The 21,216-nt window shown below is 40.2% G+C and overlaps 2 protein-coding genes across 3 annotated transcripts in view; both read right to left on the reverse strand.

Annotated features, from left to right (window-relative positions):
• Positions 1-21,216, reverse strand: part of LOC119862506 (cell migration inducing hyaluronidase 1) — a 148,825-nt gene that overhangs the window by 97,982 nt on the left and 29,627 nt on the right. The gene's annotated exons all lie outside the window — the stretch shown is intronic.
• Positions 1-21,216, reverse strand: part of LOC119862504 (cell surface hyaluronidase-like) — a 74,076-nt gene that overhangs the window by 15,807 nt on the left and 37,053 nt on the right. The window contains exon 18 of the mRNA XM_043493287.1: positions 13,343-13,551. Within this exon, the coding sequence (XP_043349222.1) occupies positions 13,343-13,551 (209 nt within the window). The remainder of the gene's footprint in view (positions 1-13,342; positions 13,552-21,216) is intronic.

Genomic DNA, 21,216 nt, shown 5'->3' on the forward strand with positions numbered 1-21,216 from the left:
ATCTCCTGAAGGGCCATTAGGCTTGGTTTTGTTCATCTAGCAGGAGGAGCTGCTTTCAAGCAGACATTTCAACAAGGACACGGATACAGGAATTGTATAGAAATCTCTGAGCTGAACCAGAGCCATACTTTAAAAAGACTTGCTTCTTCCACTTTATAGCAAAGTTTATTATTGTGGTTTCCATTAAAATCCCTCTCTCCCATACTAAACTTATAATAAATAGGGCTGTAGTCAGAGGGTCTTTTAACTCCTGTCTTCCAGAATTTCAGCAATGTGCTGATGACAGCCAATTGAGAAGAATGTGAGTTGACATTACACCCTGGCTCTACCAGGGCTATTTCCACCGCCACTGTTGCCAAGAGGAAAACTGGTTCAAACCTGTAAATCTATGTTACAAGTAGCAGGGCCATGCAAAGCGTTACAGTACAGTTCAGAAACTGTCAGGAGAATTTTCCAGCAAATCATAACAAAGCTTGGTTTCCAGATGCATTTAGCCTAGAGAATTTTTTGTAGAACAAGAGAAAGAAGCTGAAAGTCATAGAAAGGTTACATAAGAAGGGGGCGGGAGAGACAAAAGAAAAAAAAAGTGTAGCTTTCATTGTTTCTGGTTCTCCTATTCAGTGTGCCACAAATAGGCATCTGAACCATTACTGTGGTTAACTTTACTGATTGTCCCAAAGAGAAGATGGGATTCTGGGATTTCTGTCTGTTGATGTTTTAAATATTTTTAAGAATACTTGCATTCCTGTTTACAAGGTGGGATGTGGTTCAGAGACAGAGAAAACTCTGCATATCCTCCAGTGTCTTTTCAAGCACTAAATACAACTCTGGAGTAGAAACAAATTTATTATTCCGTTCAGCTGCTCTTTGATGGCCCTGCGGCTTATACAGTGCAGAGTTTCCAGCTAGCCATGCAAATGTAGCAGTAAATGGAGGCAGATGGATTTGGGTTGGGGAGTTCTGGGAATCTAAAAGCCAAGACTTTCGCTAAGTATCTCTGCATTAGCTGCACTGAAGGCAAAAGCCAATCCCATTGGCTCTGTTCAAGCTCCTCCTGGTTTTTCCATCTTGCTATATGGGTTTAACACAAACACACACCACACATTACAAGGTGAAATAGAGGGCAAGCTGTTCTAGAATAATGAACCACTTTCCCTTACACAGGCCCCATCAACCGGAGCCAAATACTGCCCTCTAGATTTTAAGCAACTCCAGCTGTGTCACAACTCAGCAAAACTAGAGACCAGAAATATTTTCAGACATATTGGCCTCCAACTAGAGGAACTACACTAGAGCCATGTTCATGGAATATTTTTACGATAGTGTCCCAAAACACATAGCTGTTTCTTAAGGGTGATTCCGCCCCCCTCAGCCCCCCTTTGCATTAGCTTTGGCACATTGGGTTCCCTGGAGATGCTGCCCCAGAAACATCCTGACACCTCCTTGAAAGGCTGGGAACTCTTGTGCAGTGTTACAGTCCCATGGGGAAGAAAAAGCACTAAATACAAACAAGAAAGCGAAGGGGGAAGGAAGACACATGAGAGAACAGCTGAGACGGTTGAGCGTCCCCGGGCACATTGGAATATAATTGCTAACGTCTTTTGCCAACATGACGGGACTGACTGGATTTTGGGAAGAAATTTATTGAGGGCGAAATGTCTTCATGAAAACAAGCCTCTCTGTCGGAATGTTCTCACAGGCATACATAACCCTTAAGGATATTACCACAACAAAGCGTTGGAACAGGGGGGAGGGAGAGGGAAAAAAGTCTGGAGTCGTCCGTCAAATATAAAAACAAAAACAACTGATTAAATACATTTAAACAAGATGCAATAAAACAGCCTCTTATTTAATCCTAGTTTTGTTTTGTTTTTAATTCTCATGTTAGCTACTTTGGCTATTTTGTAAAGGGGGTAGGGTGATTGTTTTGTATGAGTCATTGACAACCATCATCCAGACATTTTGCTTTGCTTGTCTGTGGCACCCAGGACAAGCAAAGCAGTGATAACACGGGTATCAGAAGAGGATATGTAGGACCCTGCACTGCATTCGGTGAGCAGAAATTTACACTCTGATTTACAAGGTCAGAGCCCCCCTGCAACCATTGCCTGGACTGCAAGGGAAATGCCGCCTCCTGATACAGTGGCTGTAAACAAACAATCAGACAAGATAGCTTAATGGGTCAGCAGAAGATTTAGGCTGAGATGACTGCATGCAAAAGAAAAGATGGGAGCTATTCCTACTCACTGGGGAGTGTTGAATATAGGGAACCTTGTGGCTGGAACTTTAACTGCTGGAAACCTTACTCTTCCTCCCCCCCTTGTTTTTTTTTGAGAGAGAGAGAGAGAGAGAGCAGTTAAATTATGGCTCCTCAGTGTTTCTGAACTTAAATCTCTCTGTTTAGACTCTCATTTTCAGCTGGAGAAGTAACAGCTAGAACTCACAGATGGATCAAGCTAAATTTAGACTGGCATATATCTCTGAGCCAAACGGGCCTGTTCCACCTTTCCTAACATGTAAGCAATATCACCTGGGATTTTCCAAAGCCACTAAGTGACCACTGAAAGCCAATAGGGCTTGTGTTCCTCCATCACTTTTCTGATCTGATCTGGTTATCATAAAGGGAAACGTTTACAAATATTATATTTTTATATCTGTAAAGGGATGTCATTGATTTTAATTCATCTTTTGGAACTGACTAGATTTTAAAAGTAGTTTCAGTACTTCACCTGCAAGAATCTGCAGTTTTAGATTCCCTCATGTTGAATGAAAGATCAAAATAAAAAGGGATGGTGATTAACAGACTGTACAAAAGGAAGTAGTGAAACTAACTGTAGATAGGTTTCAGAGTAGCAGCCGTGTTAGTCTGTATTTGCAAAAAGAAAAGGAGTACTTGTGGCACCTTAGAGACTAACAAATTTATTACAGCATAAGCTTTCGTGAGCTACAGCTCACTTCATCGGATGCATTTGGTGGAAAAAACAGAGGAGAGATTTATATACACACACCAAATGCATCCGATGAAGTGAGCTGTAGCTCACGAAAGCTTATGCTCTAATAAATTTGTTAGTCTCTAAGGTGCCACAAGTACTCCTTTTCTTTTAACTGTAGATAAAATGCTGTCAAATGTAGAAAGTAAACAGATGTTTTTTTCTTTCAGTTATGGGGATTTACTTGTAACAATGGGTTAACAATTTTCAAGCAGAAACTGATTTTTTGGAGTTGACCCTATAAAATGAAATTAAAATCAAATTCATTTTAGAAGCTTTAATGAAAGAGAAAATAGCTGTGTTTACAACCTTTACTAGTGACATTATTCCATTCATTCTCAGTTTCCTCTCTGTTTTTTCCCCAGACTATTGGCACCTGAAGAAGCAAAGTTAAATAAGAACTGGTACAAAGTCAAGGTTTACTGAGTCCTACCAAATATTTTCAAATATTAAACTGAATATTTAAAATGTCTACTGGCACAGGCATATCTCAACGTTGCAGCTTCTGCTCCTGTGTTTCATGTTTGTTTGTTTTTAAATGAGTTTGCTTAGCACTGTTTATTTTCTCTTGGAAATGGTGGTCTTGTGGCCCTTTTTTATTGCAATATTGACATTTGCTGTTCTGACTCTCCAAGTGAAGCAAAAATACCAAAATGTTTAAAAAGTTCTCTTGGCTGTTGCCAGCTGCTGAATTTTTTGATCAAATTTACAGGCAGCAACAAGGGGGAAGTGGAAGAAGGAAAGAGAAGCTGTTCAGAGATTTCCTATTATTGGACACATGACAGATCTATAGTTTACTACTGTTGAGTCCCATAGTAATTCCAGCAAAAGCTGAACCTCCCTTGAGTTGAGTCCAAAGCACAGCTCAAAAAGACCCAGAGGACTGCCTAAGGCCCCAAATGAAATACACAGAGGAAAAAGTTTGCCATATTCCCTTAGTACACACAAAGTATCTTATATTCACAGTTTCTAGATTTTGCATTTCTGATGCCAGTAGTTTTTATGAATAAACAAGGAAATACAGTAATGCCTGATTTTTGTGGCATGGTGATAAATCTGCATTTGAAATGAGAATGGTATAACTTGGAGTGGTACAGACAAGAGGTTCGGCTAAAGTAAGTTTAACCGAGCGTACATCTGCTTGCTGCCCTCTCCTACAAAGCTCTTGCACCATATAGGTTTAGGTGAAACATTGTCCTCTAGAGGATGGAATGTCAGACCTGAACAAAATGTGTTTGAACATGTCCTTGGGGCTATGTCTACAGTGCAATTTCATCAGGAAAGCTTTGGTTGCTCAAGGGTGGTGGGGGGAGGGAGGGAAAAAAACAAACAACCCACACACATGCACCCCCCTGCGCCTGACAAAAGTTTTACCGACAAAAAGCACTGGTTTGGACAGTGCTTTGTCTGCGGGAGAGCGTCTCCCACAGACAAAGCTATAGCCCCTCATTAGGAGTGGTTTTATTTTGTCGGCAGGAGAGCTCTGTCCTGCCAACAAAGAGTGGCTACACTGCATATCTTACAGCAGCATGGCATTAGCGGCACAGCTGTGCCACTATATGCTGCTCAGTGTAGACATAGCCATAGTTGCTGGCCTAAAGAGAACATAAGGAGCCCTGATACTGTTCTAGCTACTGAAGGTTCTAAAGGTGCAGAGTTCTGCCCCTGAAAACAACCATGAAGATTTTGTTGACAAGACTTGTTCTATGGCCGATGACTATGAAATCTACAAATCAAATTCTGATCTCACTGGTGTAAATCTGGAGTAACTCTACACCAGTGCAGAACAGAATGTGGCTAGAGAATTAGGCTAAGTACTACTTTTGTCAGTCAGGCCTGTGGAAAAACAAAAAAACAAAAAAACAAAAAACCCCAAACACACCCCTGACCCTGACATAAGTTTCACCGACAAAAGCACTGGTGTTGACAGCACTATATTGGCAGGAGACGCTCTTCCACAGACATAGCTACCGCCACTCATTGGGGTGGTTTAATTATACCGGTGGGAGGGCTCTCTCCTGTCAACATAGAGCAGCTACACGGGAGATCTTACAGCGGTGCAGCTGCAGTTATACTGCTTTAGGGTCTGTAGTGTAGACATAGGCTAAATATCAGAGGGGAAAAAAATCCAATGGCTATAGCTGCCTGTAGCACATGCTGGGAATTAATAAAGATTAATTGATTTCCAAAATATGGAAGTTAGGAGAATGGGAGATTTTTGCTCACTAGGTCAGTTTCCCCCAAACTATTGCTACTCTGATTTAAAAATGGCCCTCTAATTCCCCACTCCCCCAAACCTATACAAGCACAATTAAATGTATTTTCAAAGCGTGTGGAAGGGCTTAGCAATTTGATTCCTATTCACATCAATAGGAAAATTTCAAATATAAATCCTCACGCACTCCTGTGAAAGTTAATATCCCAATGGGTAATACCAATCTCACAGAGAGAATTCTGAAGTGAATAAGACTAAAAAATGATCATACTCAAAGTTTTCATTCCATTTTAGCAGCAAATCCCAAGAGGTGCTCAGCATCTGCATTTCCCATTGACCTCAGTGAAAAGGCAGTTTGAGTGATCAGTTCACGACTCCTAGGAGTCTTCAGATACAGTGAACTGTCTGGTTGCAGGCTCGTTATCTGTCCACCAAAAGCTCACATTCAGCCAAGTTAACAACACAGCAGCCATCTCCTGAAGGCTAACTCCACTCCAGTGCTTGACTTGGAAAGGGGAGTGTGATGTATTCCCCACTCTCATGACTCATGATTGGAAAAAAGGCTGAGAACAAACTGGAGAGTATCTTCACTGCCCTCCTCCGTCCCCTCCCCTCCCATTTCAAACCCCTTACATTTCAGCAGACTGGCCTTGAGTCCATGTTTCCCACTGGCTCACTAGAGTGGTCCATCCCACTCCTCTCAAATTTCTTTTTAAGGCTTTTTCTTCAGTTCCAGTCCATTAAGCACATTCAAGTCCTCACAAGGACAAGAGAGCTACCAGGCAAACAGCCAGCAATTTTCCTTTTCAAGGCCTTGTTAAGACTAGCCACTTCTGAAAACAACTCACTACAGTTCTAGTGACAATTGGAGAGCATGTTACATTACCAGAGCGGTGTGAACCAAACTTAAAATGGCCTTTCTGGAGCCTAAGAGAGCCTAAATTTGTCAATTATCTATGCAGAGATCATTAATATTCACACACACAGTTTCATTTTCACATTTATGCCACTTTAGGCAAAGGGGGTTATATTTGAGGTCCAACAAATTAAAGCTCCAACCCTACTGGTGATAGTTAGCATGCATGGAGGAGAAGTCACAGTATTTGGCTCATAGAACCTTACATTCAGACTAAAAAGAAATCCTGTAATATTAGGAGTTTCATTGACATCATATTTTTTCCCTAACACACTGGCTTTCTTGACAGTAACAAATTTTTTTTAAAATTTCTCTCCTTAACTGGTTTATCCAGTACTGTATTTCTATTTTTTCTGTGAACATGTCACATACACATATGGTGAGAACTAGTCTGTGGGACCTGTGAAATTCACAGTCACAAGACCTGATGGTTTGGGGGAAGGGGAGAAAAAAAAATAAAGAAAAATCTCAGCTTCCAGTGGGTGAGAAAAGAAAAGTAACATGTCTAGCCCTTTTCCTCCTCGAGACAGCCTTGAAAATGAAACCCAAACTAAACCAAAGTAAATCACTTGCTAGGATAGAAAAGAACAAGCAGCTGGGTTCTGCATCTGCAATGGAAGGCTGGGGGTGGGGATGGATCTACAAATTGCCTGACCCACACATTCTTTCCATAGGTTTATTATGTAAAATGATTCAGTCAAGTGTCACCTCGCTAACCTTCCCCAATATCTTCAGGCCAGCCCTGTGCATAGAAGTGGACAGGAGGACAGATTTGGGGACAGAGGGGGACAAAAGCTGTTTCACAGGCTTACTCAAAAACATTAGTGCCAGCTCCACATATGCTACTACAGTAATATGTAACTGCAGCTAAGCAACTTGCATTCCAACATTTCAGTAAACATCTCAGCTCCTTTCCTAACAGTAAAACATCTCACTACAGCTCCAATCTATTTGATTAACCTAATGGATCAAAGATAAGTAAGAAAAATTATTTTTGAGACACAGAGAGAGTTTAAATATATTTACTAATTTTTATGTTATTTGGATAATTGAATTTGAGCTGGGATATAATCAGCATATTTAGGGCCAGATTAGGATATCCTAACTCACATTTAATAGCACATTATTATTGATTATTTGTATCCTGGCTGCACTAGAGGCCCCAACCAGCCATCAGAGGCTCATCATGCTAATTACTATATATATATATATATATATATATATAAAAACAAAAAGATGGTTGCAGCCCTAAAGCTGCCAGTAGCAATTTGATTTGCAGAAAAGTTGTTTTCATCTGTCTGTGTATTTATCAGTCCAGGTAATAATGGCAGAAGCAAAAGTGTTGCTCATACACTAGTTAATATATAAAAGAATAAAACCACAACTTAAAAAAAGTCTCCATCAGCTTGGATGTTTGCAACAGGCTCATTCTAGCCTAGTCTTATTTTCTTTGTTTTCCTCCAGGTTGCATCACTGGTAAAGAATTTAATTGTCCATAAGATAAGTAGCTACAAGCATGAATCATATTTAAAAAAAAAAAAAAAAAGGTAGCTGTAGAAAATAATCCCCTCAAAGTTGAAACCAGCTCATACAAAGCCAAATATTATTAGTGCCTTCGTGTTTCATTTGGGGAGCTGGAGACTATAGATAGTTTGCTTATACTGAAGAGTACATTATGATAATTGAGGTCATTTAGATCAAAACACTCATCCAGATCTCACTTTGCTAAACATGGAGAAAGTGTTAAAGTGTCACCTTTTCATCTAGAAGTTAGTAATGGGCCCAAATCAGAACCTCAAATTTGGGGCATGGAGAATGGGGGTGGGGGGAGAGTGGGGGGGGGGGGGAAGAGGAGATTTGAACCTACCTCTGTGGTTTGAGTTCTGGGTCAGATTCAAAATAACTCTTTTTTCCCCAGTTCCTGTCAGAAGATTACAACGCTATTGAATATGATCACAAACCCTAGCTCTGGTACAGCCTGAAACCCGATCTTCAGACCCCAGTGTAATACAAATGAGAAACCAAACACAGCCGCCTGTGCCCATTTCTATAGAAATGTAAATATTTAGCCCTTCCCTATGCCTGTGTATGAGTCCAAAGAAAACATGAATACATCCAATTTCATTCACTTCCAATCAGAATAGTACAAAACCAAAGCTCTCCAGTCCTTCCCCACCACTAAAACCTTTGCAGAGGTGCAACGAAGTTCTGAGCACATCCTGGGAAGTGCTGAGTACATCAGCTTCTATTGATTTCAGTGGGCACTTAGCAGCAGGCCATAAGACAGTACCGATGAATAAAGCATTATGAAGACTGCCATGCATGTTTCCACAGTCCATGGCAGTAAGGCAGATCAGAGCATCTGCAGGGAGGTTTTGTGGGAGATTGTGATTTGACTATACCTGATCTCATCAATTTATTATGTCTGTTATTTATTCAGATACACCCTGGTATTTCTCTCAATTAGCTGAATCACAGCGGATGGGGGAAAAGTGTTTCTCTCTAAGCGTTAACAGACCAAGTTCAGTGGTATTAGCTGGTGCTCATTAGAAATGCTGAATGTGTGAATCTTGCTTTTCAGGCTATTTCCATAGTACAATTTACCACATGATGCTTTAGACATTTACTCTGAGGTGATTTGAGCCCTCTTTAGATTTTCCTGATAACACAAATAAACCCTACTCATTTACTGTACTGCACCATGCATTTAATAATCGCAAATAATTTAATTTGCTTTAGCCTCTTCCAAGATTAGAGATTCTACACACAGACAAAGGCTAGGTCATTAAATTGAAGGACTTTGCCTACTGTATGAAGTGCCAATCTTTGGACCATTTCTCCGGAGTCTGAGAGGACACACTTACCAGAGACACACAATGTTCCCTATAATCTCCACCTAGTTTTCCACTTTCTCTCCCCCTTCCTTTCCCTCACCTAACAAGCTTCTCTGTGGTTCTTTGTGCTTCACAAATGGATATTCATAATGAGCAGAGCCCTTAACCTAGTTTTTACAGATAATTTCCATCCCTCCATGAAGAACAAAAAAACCAAGGGAACACTGAAACAGCCTCTGTGAAGAACATTGGTCAACAGAGAGATGAGGCACATTGTGGAGGGGTCTTAGGTCTCTGTTCATGAAACTTTCACACACAATTTATGCTTGACAAGAACAGGCTTCAGAATATTTTGATAGGTTCTACAGGACTTTATTCCCTATAATTAAAATTCCAGTTGGTATTCTCTTTCTGTTCGTTGCCAAAATGTTTACAAGTTACCAGGTCCTATGTTAACAGTTTCAAGAGACCTCAATAGCACACCTTCATCTTATCCTTATAATAAAACTCACATCCATCTGACAACCCAATGCACTAGAAAACAAACAAACAAACAAACAAACAAACGTGTTCCTTTCTGAGCCAACCTGGACACACCCACCACGAATTTAAAAGCTCAGTCTGCAGACTTTAATGACTTTGGTTTTCTATATCAAATCAACTGCCATACCCAATATGTCACATGTACTTCTCACTGGAAAGGAAATCAGTTTTCTTCATGCAAAATGCCCGTATAAGTGTTTCCACAGCAGAGCCATAAATGCAGCAAGTGGTGGTTCAAGAGGTCAAGTTAGTGTTTGATTTCCTTAATCCCATTTTATTTCTTTTATTGGAAACTGAAGGAATTTTGAGGGTGCATGGGGGGGGGGGTCACAATTACTGTAATCCTCACGTAACCATTGAAATCAGCTCTGAATAGGTACATCCATGATATGCCTTCAGTTAGTCACAGATAAAAGGAAGGGCTCCTCTTAAATGCTTGCGCTCCAAATTGCATCCTAGAGACATGCTTGTGCAATGCTGCTAGACACATTGGGTTAGAGTCTCACCTGGAGTAAATTCATATTGACTCCAACTGAGGAATGTCAATTTACCCCTCTGGACCACCTAGTGAATTTCAGTGCTCCAGTCTTTTAAACCAGTGATACTTAGACTGAGGCTCAGGAGCTGCAAGTGGCTCTTTACTGTGTTTCCTGCCACTCACTGTGTGATTTAATTATTAACCAATCAGGATGCTTTTACTATGTTATTAACCAATTGTAGAATAGCTGGTCAGTTATTTTGCTCTGAGTACATTCATTCATTCATTCACACACACAAAATGAAACTATGAATCCACACTACAGTGGCTCTTTTGGGCAGTGTTGATCACTAATTTGGCTCCTGAACCACCGAGGTCCAAGTATCACTGTTTTAAACAGATATTTGAATTAAATGTAAATTACCGCTGTTGGGATTTAATAGACCTTCTGGTGGTAATACAAGTATTCAGCATCACTATTAATCCAAATCCTGTACACATCCCACTGTCAAATTCTTTATTTCCCCCCGACCTTCTTTTAGCCAACTCAAAATAGTTATTCCAGAAACACCAGTGCTGCCTAGCTGAAATATCAGTATCCCTGATATAGCTATCCACTGCTCTACCAATGCCAGGTAAAAATAATTTAATGATTTAATAAAGCTGCACTGCAATTATTAAGCTTATCAGTCATTCTTCTTGGTTTTGCTCAATATGCAGTTTGTACATTCTTCACTACGTCAAGAGTGTTCATTTTCTGGTTGATTATTCACAGTGCTGTATGTTTAAAAAACACAAACAGGAAGACCTGTTAAGGCAGGTAAAAACTTCCAAAGGGGTCTAACTTGGATTGTCTCTATCTTGGTAATTTGTTATTTCTTCCATTCCAAAAATAATACAAATGCTGTGCTGAAGTAACGGTCACTTTGGAAATTCTTAAGAGACAGTGTTTTTAATCAAAATCCTCTTTTCCCCTCAGCTACTTTGCCCTTCCATGAGAGCCTCTTTTTTTTGTGCTTCCCCTGTGAAGCATAAACTCTTCATCATTCCCATTACATCATTTGAGTTCTTGCCCTACTTAAGAGGGTCTAATCTACTCAGAACAAACAGGGACTTGCTGCACTTGTTTCTTTCTAGACTCTTGCTAGTAAGAAGTTTTATATGAAGCAAAATTGTGGTTTTCTTTCTATGTATTTCTTCAAACCAGACAGCCTGACATCTGTTTCTTGATCAGAAATAAATAAATAAAAATCTAGGGACAGATAGCTTTCCCCCATTCAAATGATTTGATTGTGGTTTTCTTGTGGTCTTTTGTGAAACCAACCACACTGTAGGGTTTTGAATATGTGATGCATTTGTGTTGCTGCCAGAATAAAGGCCCAGATCTCTGGCTGGGTTTTGTCAGAGACCGAGGGGCTGCCTATAAATTTGAATCTATTTTAATACTGTGGACCAGAGCCTCAGCTGGAGTAAAAACTGGCATGACTTCCCTAGAGTCACAAGTTACACCAACGGAGGATTTAGCTCTAATTGCAAGGAAAATTACTTTTAAAATAGGAAAATAAATGACAGAACTAGGGCTTGTGTCCACAGATGACAAACTGACTTTTCTTCTCTGTGAAAGTACAAGACCTTGAAAACTCTTAGACATATTAATAGCTCCTCCATGGCAAGAGAGTGTGCAAGGTATGACATGCATACACTCTCTCCCCTCCTCCCCCCAAGACCTATACCTTCACTTTCTCAGCATAGTCATGGGGGGAGGCTGCTGGGATTATGATGGAGCAGTTCATGCTGGGATACATGGTCTCTAGGAGCAGCATCTCCATGCTTGAGATAGGGAACGTCCTTCTCTGGCAGCAGCAGTGAGCCATTTGGACAAAGCTACCAGCAGGTATTCAAAATGGATGTTGTTTGGGCAAAGGCTAAACACCTCTGCTGTACAAGCATTGCCCATCAAAAAAAAAAAAAAATCTCACCCATACCCAGGAGTCCCAAGGAACCAAAGCAGAGGCATCAAACAGATCTGCTTCAGAACATCTGTCTGGTGGAATACCCACTGTACAGCGTCATATACATTTCCAGTGCTATCCACTGCATCAGGAATAAAAACAAGATATAATCCTCCCCCTCATACAATTCCATGGACATCAGTGGAGTTTCACATGTGTAACTAAGGGCAGAATTTGACCCACAAAATTTTCAGCACAAAAATTAAAGGAAACCAAACTCCATTCAAAACGGAGCCAAAAATGCTACCTTCAGCTAAAACTTTGCAATTTAACTGTCTTGGAAGAGCTGAGTTAGATATTCTCTATGGGCTCAATTTGCATAGGTATTTAGGCACCCCCTAAAGATGCAAAGACTGCTAACCTGCTTATAGACTTTTGAAAATCCCAATACATGCCTACCTGCATCTTTGGCACCTAAATACTTTGTGACTCTTGCCCTATGTGATTAGGCAACACGTAATAATGCAAGGGTTTGTTTGCACAACTCTGCTCTTTTATCATCGTAACAAGACTCAAGAAGTCATGTGTGCTAAAGAACCTGTTTGTCAACTATAGGGTTTTCTATGTTGCTTATCGCTATAATACCTAAGTATCTATTTTGACAATGTAAATAATGGGTATGCCTCACATATTGTGAGGCTCTCTCTCCTCTCAGTTATACCAGTGCCAATCAGGTGTAACTGCACTCAAGTGGATGGAAGCAAGCCAATGTAAAACCCGTGTACATGTGATAAGAATCAGTCCCTTTACCCAATAGTCAAAACAGGAAAGATCTATTAAAAAAAAAAAGGAACAACCTGCAGGGGAAAAATAAGTGCATATGTCCCAGTTTTATATACAGGAGGTGCAAGAAAACATGGAAACTGGAACAGAATAGAGTTTTATCAGTTTTGAAATATTTCAGCAGACTCCTGGTATTTTTAAACTTGATACAAATAAAGAATGAAATTGCAGTGTTTAGGATAGAGAAAATGTGACTCTCCATTCAAATACATTTCTACACTTTATAGTTATGGGAAACAAATTGGGTGTGCAGCAACTAGTGTGAACAAATGAGAAAGAGCACAGGAGGGCTCCTTTGGATCCAATTTCAGGGACAGCATGCCAGTTGTCAACTGGATTTTATTTCAAAACTTACTGGAAGGAGAAAAGTCTCTGCACATCAGAAAGGCTGCAGTAAAGTGAACATAGAGGCATTTGTTTGTAATTGTGTCCGTCATAAACAACTTACTGCAGCTTTCTCAGAAGTTGCTGATATTGTGCCAAAAGATAAAATCAGCAGGACCCTGGAAAAGCATCATAGTAATACTCACATCAGAGAGAGAACACTCTCAAAAGAAATCTTGGGTGGTACCTGTTGAAGTTGATTGGGTACAGAATGACATTCTCGGGTGCTCTCCCATCCCAGTGAATGGTATAAGCCTGCTCCAGCATCACTACAGGTTGGTACTGTTGGTATGGTACTCCTCTATTCACTCCCTGCAGTCTCAGGGGATGAGAGTGGTATGTCGCTCTGGCAATTGATAAGGTCAGATTCTCCGGACGTCTGGCCTGAATATAAAGCTGAGGGTGAAAAAAACAAACATACTTTATTCATTAAGCCATCCGGGTCTCACCTTAACTTATGGGTTTGATCATCATTTCCTTTAAATGGCTTTTCTGAACGTTCCATCAGCACTTTCTGCAAGCCACCGAAGCATTTCTGACTCAAATAATGCAGTACATCAAAAACAGATTTTATAGCTGTCTGCATGTCATTTCATGGCGTACAAAAGGACCAGAGCACCAATGTTTACAACTCAAACTCTAAGCAAAAAGGGGTGATTCAGAAAATATTACTAGGTGCTTTTTTCCTTATAAATGCAAAATAATTACATTTTAAATGAAGGGCCACAGGTCTGATCCAAAGCCCACTGAGGTCTTTGGAAGTCTTTCATTGACTTCCATGAACTTTGGATCAGACCCATAATCTCTATTCCACGCTTTCCACATTCCAAATCGTGTGTTAATCCACAGCACTATTCTTCTGCCTTGAGCCTAACAGGTGTGCCCCTCTCTCACAGGGATCAGGATGTGGATTGGCTCAGCACACTCCTAAGAACGGCACCTTAGAGACTAACAAATTTATTTGAGACTAAGCTTTCGTGAGCTACAGCTCACTTCATCGGCTCACGAAAGCTTAGGCTCAAATAAATTTGTTAGTCTCTAAGATGCAACAAGTACTCCTTTTCTTTTTGCGAATATAGACTAACATGGCTGCTACTCTGAAACAACTCCTAAAAATGAATTTTTGCCCTGACACTAGCTTCAAGCGAAGGCCAATTTTCGTTGAAAAGCTATTTTAGGCTTTAGGTGGAACTCCTAATGTACAGCAACCTTCCCATATCAGGAATACCAAGGCAGTAGCTGGATAGATGTATATTCAGATCTGCTAATGTAATGTTAGCACTTTAAAACATTGTGTAGTGCAGCCACACTCCCTGGAAGATTTAAAATAAATTGGGAGCAGCTTAGGACACATACAATCTTGCTTCACTATCTCATAAACCAGTCAAAAGGAAAGTGCACCCATCTTCAGCTGACTAGCACTTTAAAATGTTAAATAAAAAAAAGCACACATGAATACGCTTCTGTTTCTATAAGAACATTCATTTAGTACTATCTTTTCTAAAACAAAGATTTTACATTTTTAAGAAGAGCAAAATGGAGGCAGTCTTCTGTCAATAGCTTTTACTACCACTGGGGAGAATGTGAGGGGGCCAACAAAGACTAGTAGACAGAGCACTGGACTGGGAGTCAGAGACCTGGCTTCTGATCAAAGCTCTGCCATTAACCAACTGTGAGAACCGAGGCTCTTCACCTTTCTGTGCCTCTTCTTTTCCTCTCGGATCTGTTGTCTGCTTTGTCTATTTAGACTGTAAACTCTTCAAGGAAGGCAGGGACTGTCTCTTACTAGGAATATGTACAACATCAAGCACATCAGGGTCCTTATCTTATCTCTAGGTCCAAACATAATAACAATAAATAATAATAATAATAATTCTTCAACAGAGAACCTAGTGTATTTAAAAGGAGTTGCTCCATGGACCTGACACAGACTATGTGAAGAATCATAGCCAAGAAACTGGGTGTGGCCTGCACCTCACTTTTCTGTCAGGCATAACATACAGCTCAAAATATTGCAACCAGTTACTGCTTCCTTCTTGGAATCTAACTTCTTGGTGACAACAAAATTGATTTGACAAGAGAAAGTGGTGGGGTGTCCAGCACAGGGGTTATGTAACCTCTGGTCTGTTTTGTGGCATGATATTTTTGGAAGTGTCTCAGCTTGAGATTTCATGCCTGGGTGTCTATAGATAGACTCTGAGCTTCACAACAAAAAAAAGTGGCCTGATTTTCACTTGCAGGTCCTCTTGACTTCAGTGAAGCTGAGGATACCCAGTGCCCCCGAAAATAAGACCACATTTGGTTAAGTGTATAACTATGGGTTTGGCAGCCTCACTGTAGGCGCCTAAGTTTGAAAAATTTGGCCTAAAGTCACAAGAGATCATTCAAAAAAAATTGATCCATAATTTTTAGACATTTGTCAAATTCTGCTTTCACTTACATTGACTTGGATAGGATTGCTCCAGAGTAATAGTAATTACATCCCTGGTCCTGGCGGTACATGACGTACCACTGGGAGCCAAGCACCTTTTAGGATCAGACCAAATATTAGAATTAACTCGTTCTCCCTCCCCCTCACTGTTGAAACCATAAATCGTATCATTTAGTAAAATAATTTCCCAAGTGAAGCACATTTTGCTCACTCCTCAATGGCTCAAGGAAAAAATGAATGGTTTAAGTTCAAATGAAAGACTTCTTTTTAATTTATGAAACCAAAGAAAATCCACTTGCCCTTTATATACAAGCCCAAGATCAGGAGGTCAAAACAGTATCGATCACAGTCACTGCCACCAGATTGAAATTCTGTAGAACCCACACCATAGGAGGTCAGATTAGATGATCATAATGGGCCCTTCTAGCCATAGAGTCTTTGAATTTGAGTATTATTCTTGAACTGAATGGTGTTTTTCTGAAAAGGAATGTTGGAATCATGTCTGACGCTGCAAAATAATACTAGTCTAGACCTCTTTCCACATGAAAGTCAATAGTATTCATCATGTCATTCTAACCTTTATATTCCAAGCTCTTTCCCCCACTCAAATACATGTCTCAGGCAATCAGATAATATTTAGGTAGGAACTGAAGTGTACATATTAGAAAAATCAAAAATTAAGATAACAAAATAAGCCCCCCAAACAATGAAATACATTCAAGGATAGGCAGAAAATCCTTACATTCCAGGATGGAAAAGAAAAGCATCCTAAATTCTTTAGCTTCTGAAAAGAAGTGGTCAAGGGTTGTGAACTAGGCTGTCCACTGCTCTTACTGTTAATGGGTTCAAGAAAGGATAGAAGAGTTTACAATATGCTTCCAAAATATGTTCTTTATCATCTTGTGTCAGAGAAGTTATCTGGCAGTAAAATTCTCTTAAATGTCTTGGGACAAAGTTATAGGCTTAACTAAAAGTATAATAATTACAGTTGTTTTATAAACACTGTATCATTGTCAACGAATAAAAATGCAAGCCTTGCGGTTAGCTACAAATATTTATAAACTTACTTCATTTCCCATTCCAGCCAACACATGCAGGATTTCCAGAATTGTAATCAATTATCTTTTTAGCTACACAGGACAGAGTTTATATATGCTGGATACTTTGAAACTTGCCTGTTCATTTTTATTATTCAATTATCGAATGCTGAAAGTCCTCATCCAGCAATGAAATCCATGCAGACCGACCCTGGCATTAATGTGCAGCCCCACTGATGCCAACGGAGTTCAACACAGGTATAGGGGACAGCCCACGGGGAGTTTATTGCAGCACGGGAGTTAAAGTATCAGACTCACAGTCGAGTCCTCTTTTTATCCACAAGACTGAATAAGAAGCCTCAAGGTAAGTTTCCCCATGCCACCCTCTCTGTGGACTTCATCCCTGACCTGGAGGGATAGATCACACCTAGGGAAAAGAGGGGAGCTAAGGCTATGTCTACACTAGCACTTTTGTTGGTCAAGGGTGTGAACCCCTCCCTCCCCCCGACTGACATAAGTTTCACCAATGAAAGTGCCGGTGTGGAGAGTACTACGTCAGTGGGAGAAGCTCTCCTGCCAACAAAGCTACTGCCGTTTGTGGGGGTGGTTTAATTATGCCGATGGGAGAGCTCTCTCCCGTCAGCATAGAGTGGCTAGATGGAAGACCTTACAGCGGTACAGCTGTGCTACTCTAAGGTCTGTAATGTAGACATAACCTAAATCTCTGCTTATTCAATCCCTGACTTTGCAGAGTCTGCCATCCAGGATGCTGATGACCACTAGTTCTAGCGGTGATTTCATGATTTGGAAGCCTGTTCTCTGTGGACTGAACTTAGTCCATTTTATATAGCCCCAAAATAGCCAACAACAACTACTACTACTTTTGGTTACTACTGAGCTGGCTGAAGTCAAAAGTCTACACAGCAACTAGACACCCACGGCTGGGCCATGCCAGCTGACTCATGCTGGTGGAGGGGGGGCTGTTTCATTGCTGTGTAGGCTTCTGGGCTCAGGTTGGAGTTCAAGCCCTGGAACCCCACCGCACCTCGAAAGGTTCTAGAGCCAGGTTCCAGCTTGAGCCCAGAAGCCTACACAGCAAGGAAACAGCCCCACAACCTGAGCTCTGTGAGGCAGAGTCAGCCAACAAGGGCCAGCCCTGGGTTCTTCTTTGCCATGTAGACATACCTGTAGAGTGCATATCATTATCCTACGCAGCCAGTCTCCTGAAAACTTGACACAGACACCGATATCTGCCTACTCTTCTTATAGTGTCATGACAGAGTCCCTTTCCTTTTGTTCAGTTCTTTATTCCAGGACATCTTTACTCTCAACACTTGAAACTGAAGAAAAAAAATTCCATACATTTCTAGAGCAAGAACTTTGGTATATGTGAACTAATCATCTCTCTCCAAAGAGGAGGAAGAGACATAGTAAGAGAACTTTGTTCTAGAATAAAAGAAACCCAGCTTTCCTTCGCTCCAGCATATATGTTTACAGCTAACAAAACAAAAAAATCCAACAGGAGGAAGTGAAGTGGGCAAAATATTCTAAAATGTGAGTGATGAGAACCTGATCTAGCACAAGGGGAAGAGGCAGCTATTTTGTAAGAAAAATCCTAAAGAGAATCTTACAATGACTCATTTAGCTGTGATTAACTAATCCAGAAGGATTTAGTCCCATCTCAATTTACATTGAGAGATTACTTAGTAGATTGTGAAATTATTGAGAAATTCTCTTCACAACTCACGTTATTTATTATACATCTGGGTAAAGAGTGTGAAGATAAGCAACATATATATGTATACACACACACACACACACAAACACACACACACACACACACACTAAATTCTTGACTTCTGGACTGAGGCAAGATCTGTTTCCTTTATAATGATCTAATTCAGCCACTGTTTTTATTCCTGGTATAGTGCTGACTGATGAGTTTGGGCATCAGACCTTAATCCAAAGTTCAAAATTAAGGGCAAAACCTTGGGTCAGATCTAAGATGCAGTTTTTCTTCAGATCCCATACACACCAGCTTCCCAGGCTCATATAACTTCCAAAAGAAGGGCTATTTCCCATGACAAGAATTTTAGTCTACAGAGTTATACAGATTGCAATGGCCAATGATACTGAAGACCTCAATATTCCTTTGGAAGATCTCTCTTTTTAGTTCCATACAACATGCTGGGACAGATTTTGATACCTATTATACCAGCATAACTCCAGAGGTGCTTTGCTGAAGTCAGCCGAGTTATTCTGCATTTACACTGGTGTGTAACTGAGATCAGAATGTGATCCCTTAATTGAACTTTAAGACACAACTAGCTTAGAAAGATCTCATTTACTTTTCATTCTAAGGACTCAACCCTGGGTGGTTTTAAGCCTCCTTAAATCCCAATGATTCATATTGAGCCCTAATGGATTCTATAGTCTTCTCTATCTCCTCAAAAAGCAACCTTTCCTAGCATAGTTGAGAAAAATTCTGAAAGCAGCTACCTGCAATATTTCTTGGCTGCTTTATAGTGTATGCATTCAGGAATGATGATGGAAATATCAAAGTCATAACTGGATAACTAGGTTTTGAATAGGTCAGCAGATGCCAGTGGAAAAATATATATAACTAACCAGAGGATGCAATAGCAAATATCCACTCTAGAAGTGTGTTTGACAAAATAAAAGCATTAAGAGAGATGGAACGACTTCCTGCCTCTATTAGATGAGTACTGCAACAGAATGAAGAAAAATGGACCAAGTGGGGTGAATTTGTTAAAAATAAATAATTGCTCTAAATTTTTATAATAGGACATCTATTTTAGTGTAACCCATAAATTATACTGCCTCAACTCTGCTGCATTCCCCTATCTTTTAGTGCTTACATCAAAAAATAGCTTATTCTGCCAATTAATAGTTTTAAAAAAAAAAAAGTTTCCCAGCTTCTTCAGATTAACTCCTCAGGTGCTGCTTGGAAGGCATGTGAGAAGTGAATAAAAACCTAGATTAAACTGCTCAGCAGAAGTCAACATAGCACTGGGCAGGCACAATGTGTAACAATTTTAAAGCGCCCAAGTCACTCTTGGACCATCAGAATTTGAGTGTGTCCTAGAGACTCTGTAGGAAACTCAGAGTTGCCAACACATGATTTTATTGAGAGTCTTGTTATGTTTGGTATTTTTCTTAAACCCCTAGCTTATGGAATCATATAATCAGAGAAGCTTAGTTTTCATTAAAAACAGAAAGGAAGTTTCCAGCAGAGTAAAGCATGAAAACATTGAATCCTAAAGGCTGAAGACTTAGAAAGCAAATAAAAGATTCCAGCATTTTTTTAATCTCATGATTTTTAAGCTAGACTCATGATTTTTGAGCATGTGAAGTTGGCAATATTGGAAATGAAAGTGCTGGTGCCCCTCAGGGACCCCTGCTGACAGCCCTCTCCAGGCAGCAATCTGAAACCAGGCCAAGTAAGGGGTTGTGATGCTGGCTGCTTACAGGTGGGAGTAAGGGAATCTAGGGACAAAGACAGCTCTGGAATTCTCATAGTGATGCCTCAGGTAGGCTAGAGAAAAGCAACATGAGGTGAGAGAATCAGACCAGAGAACTCTCAGGAATGAAAAGCTTCCAGATTGTCCTCAAAATCAGCTGAGTTAGAAATACTGCAGAAGGAATGGACTTTTCTATAGTATTTCCACTTTGGGTGCTCATCAAAGCCAAGAGGGGAAAAGCCAAACAAAAAAGCAGTGAACTGAACTATCAAAATTTTCTCAAAAAAATATTTGGCTTAAGCTCTGAAGGAAGGGTTTGGTTCATATTTCATATGACCTAGCTTGCCTGTCCCTAAGCTAAATACCTTCATCTCAGTTCAGCTGTGACTGAAATGGCACTTTCACCTGCTTATGCCATGGATGAATAGGATGTCTTGTCTTTGAGAGCTACGTGGGAGGGGAAAGAAAAGCACATTTTGTAATGGCGTTTCTAAGATTAAAGTAAACCAAAGGCTTCCTCATCTTTCTCCATGATTGGGTTCATTCTTTTACTCTTTTTCACTGAAATATATAGTGCCAGATTTAGCACACACAAAATCATCAGACCCAGCAACTCTGGTGTTGCAGTAAAGTATTCAAATGACTATTCTGCAAATTAAATCAGTTCCTATTATGTAGAACCAATGAGCTTCGCTGCTTTCATTTCAGATTCATATCGATTTCCCCACCTAAGGGCTCATAAAGTGAAGTTTTTAGTATGTACTTTATTCCCCAATTGGATGCTGATTGGGTGAAAGGAGCTGGTAAAGGGACAGATCCCAGGGAAGTGAATGTTTATTCTTGCCTGAACTCAGCCAAGGAAAGTTTCTATGGTGGAAAAACCGCCTCACCCTGTAGAGTGCCATTATGGGAAGAAAAGTACTCCTTTTCTTTTTTGTGAATACAGACTAACACGGCTGCTACGCTGAAACCTGTCATAATGGGAAGAGTATAAATAGAAATAAAAATATAGATTCCAACTTGTTTATCATTCTGAATTTAACCCTTGAGTCATCAGAGATGGGGATGCCACTCTCTCTCACTCACACTCCCCCCCCCCCACAGTAAATCT

The sequence above is a fragment of the Dermochelys coriacea genome, chromosome 10 (genome assembly GCF_009764565.3).
Source record: "Dermochelys coriacea isolate rDerCor1 chromosome 10, rDerCor1.pri.v4, whole genome shotgun sequence".
NCBI classification, from domain to species: domain Eukaryota; kingdom Metazoa; phylum Chordata; order Testudines; family Dermochelyidae; genus Dermochelys; species Dermochelys coriacea.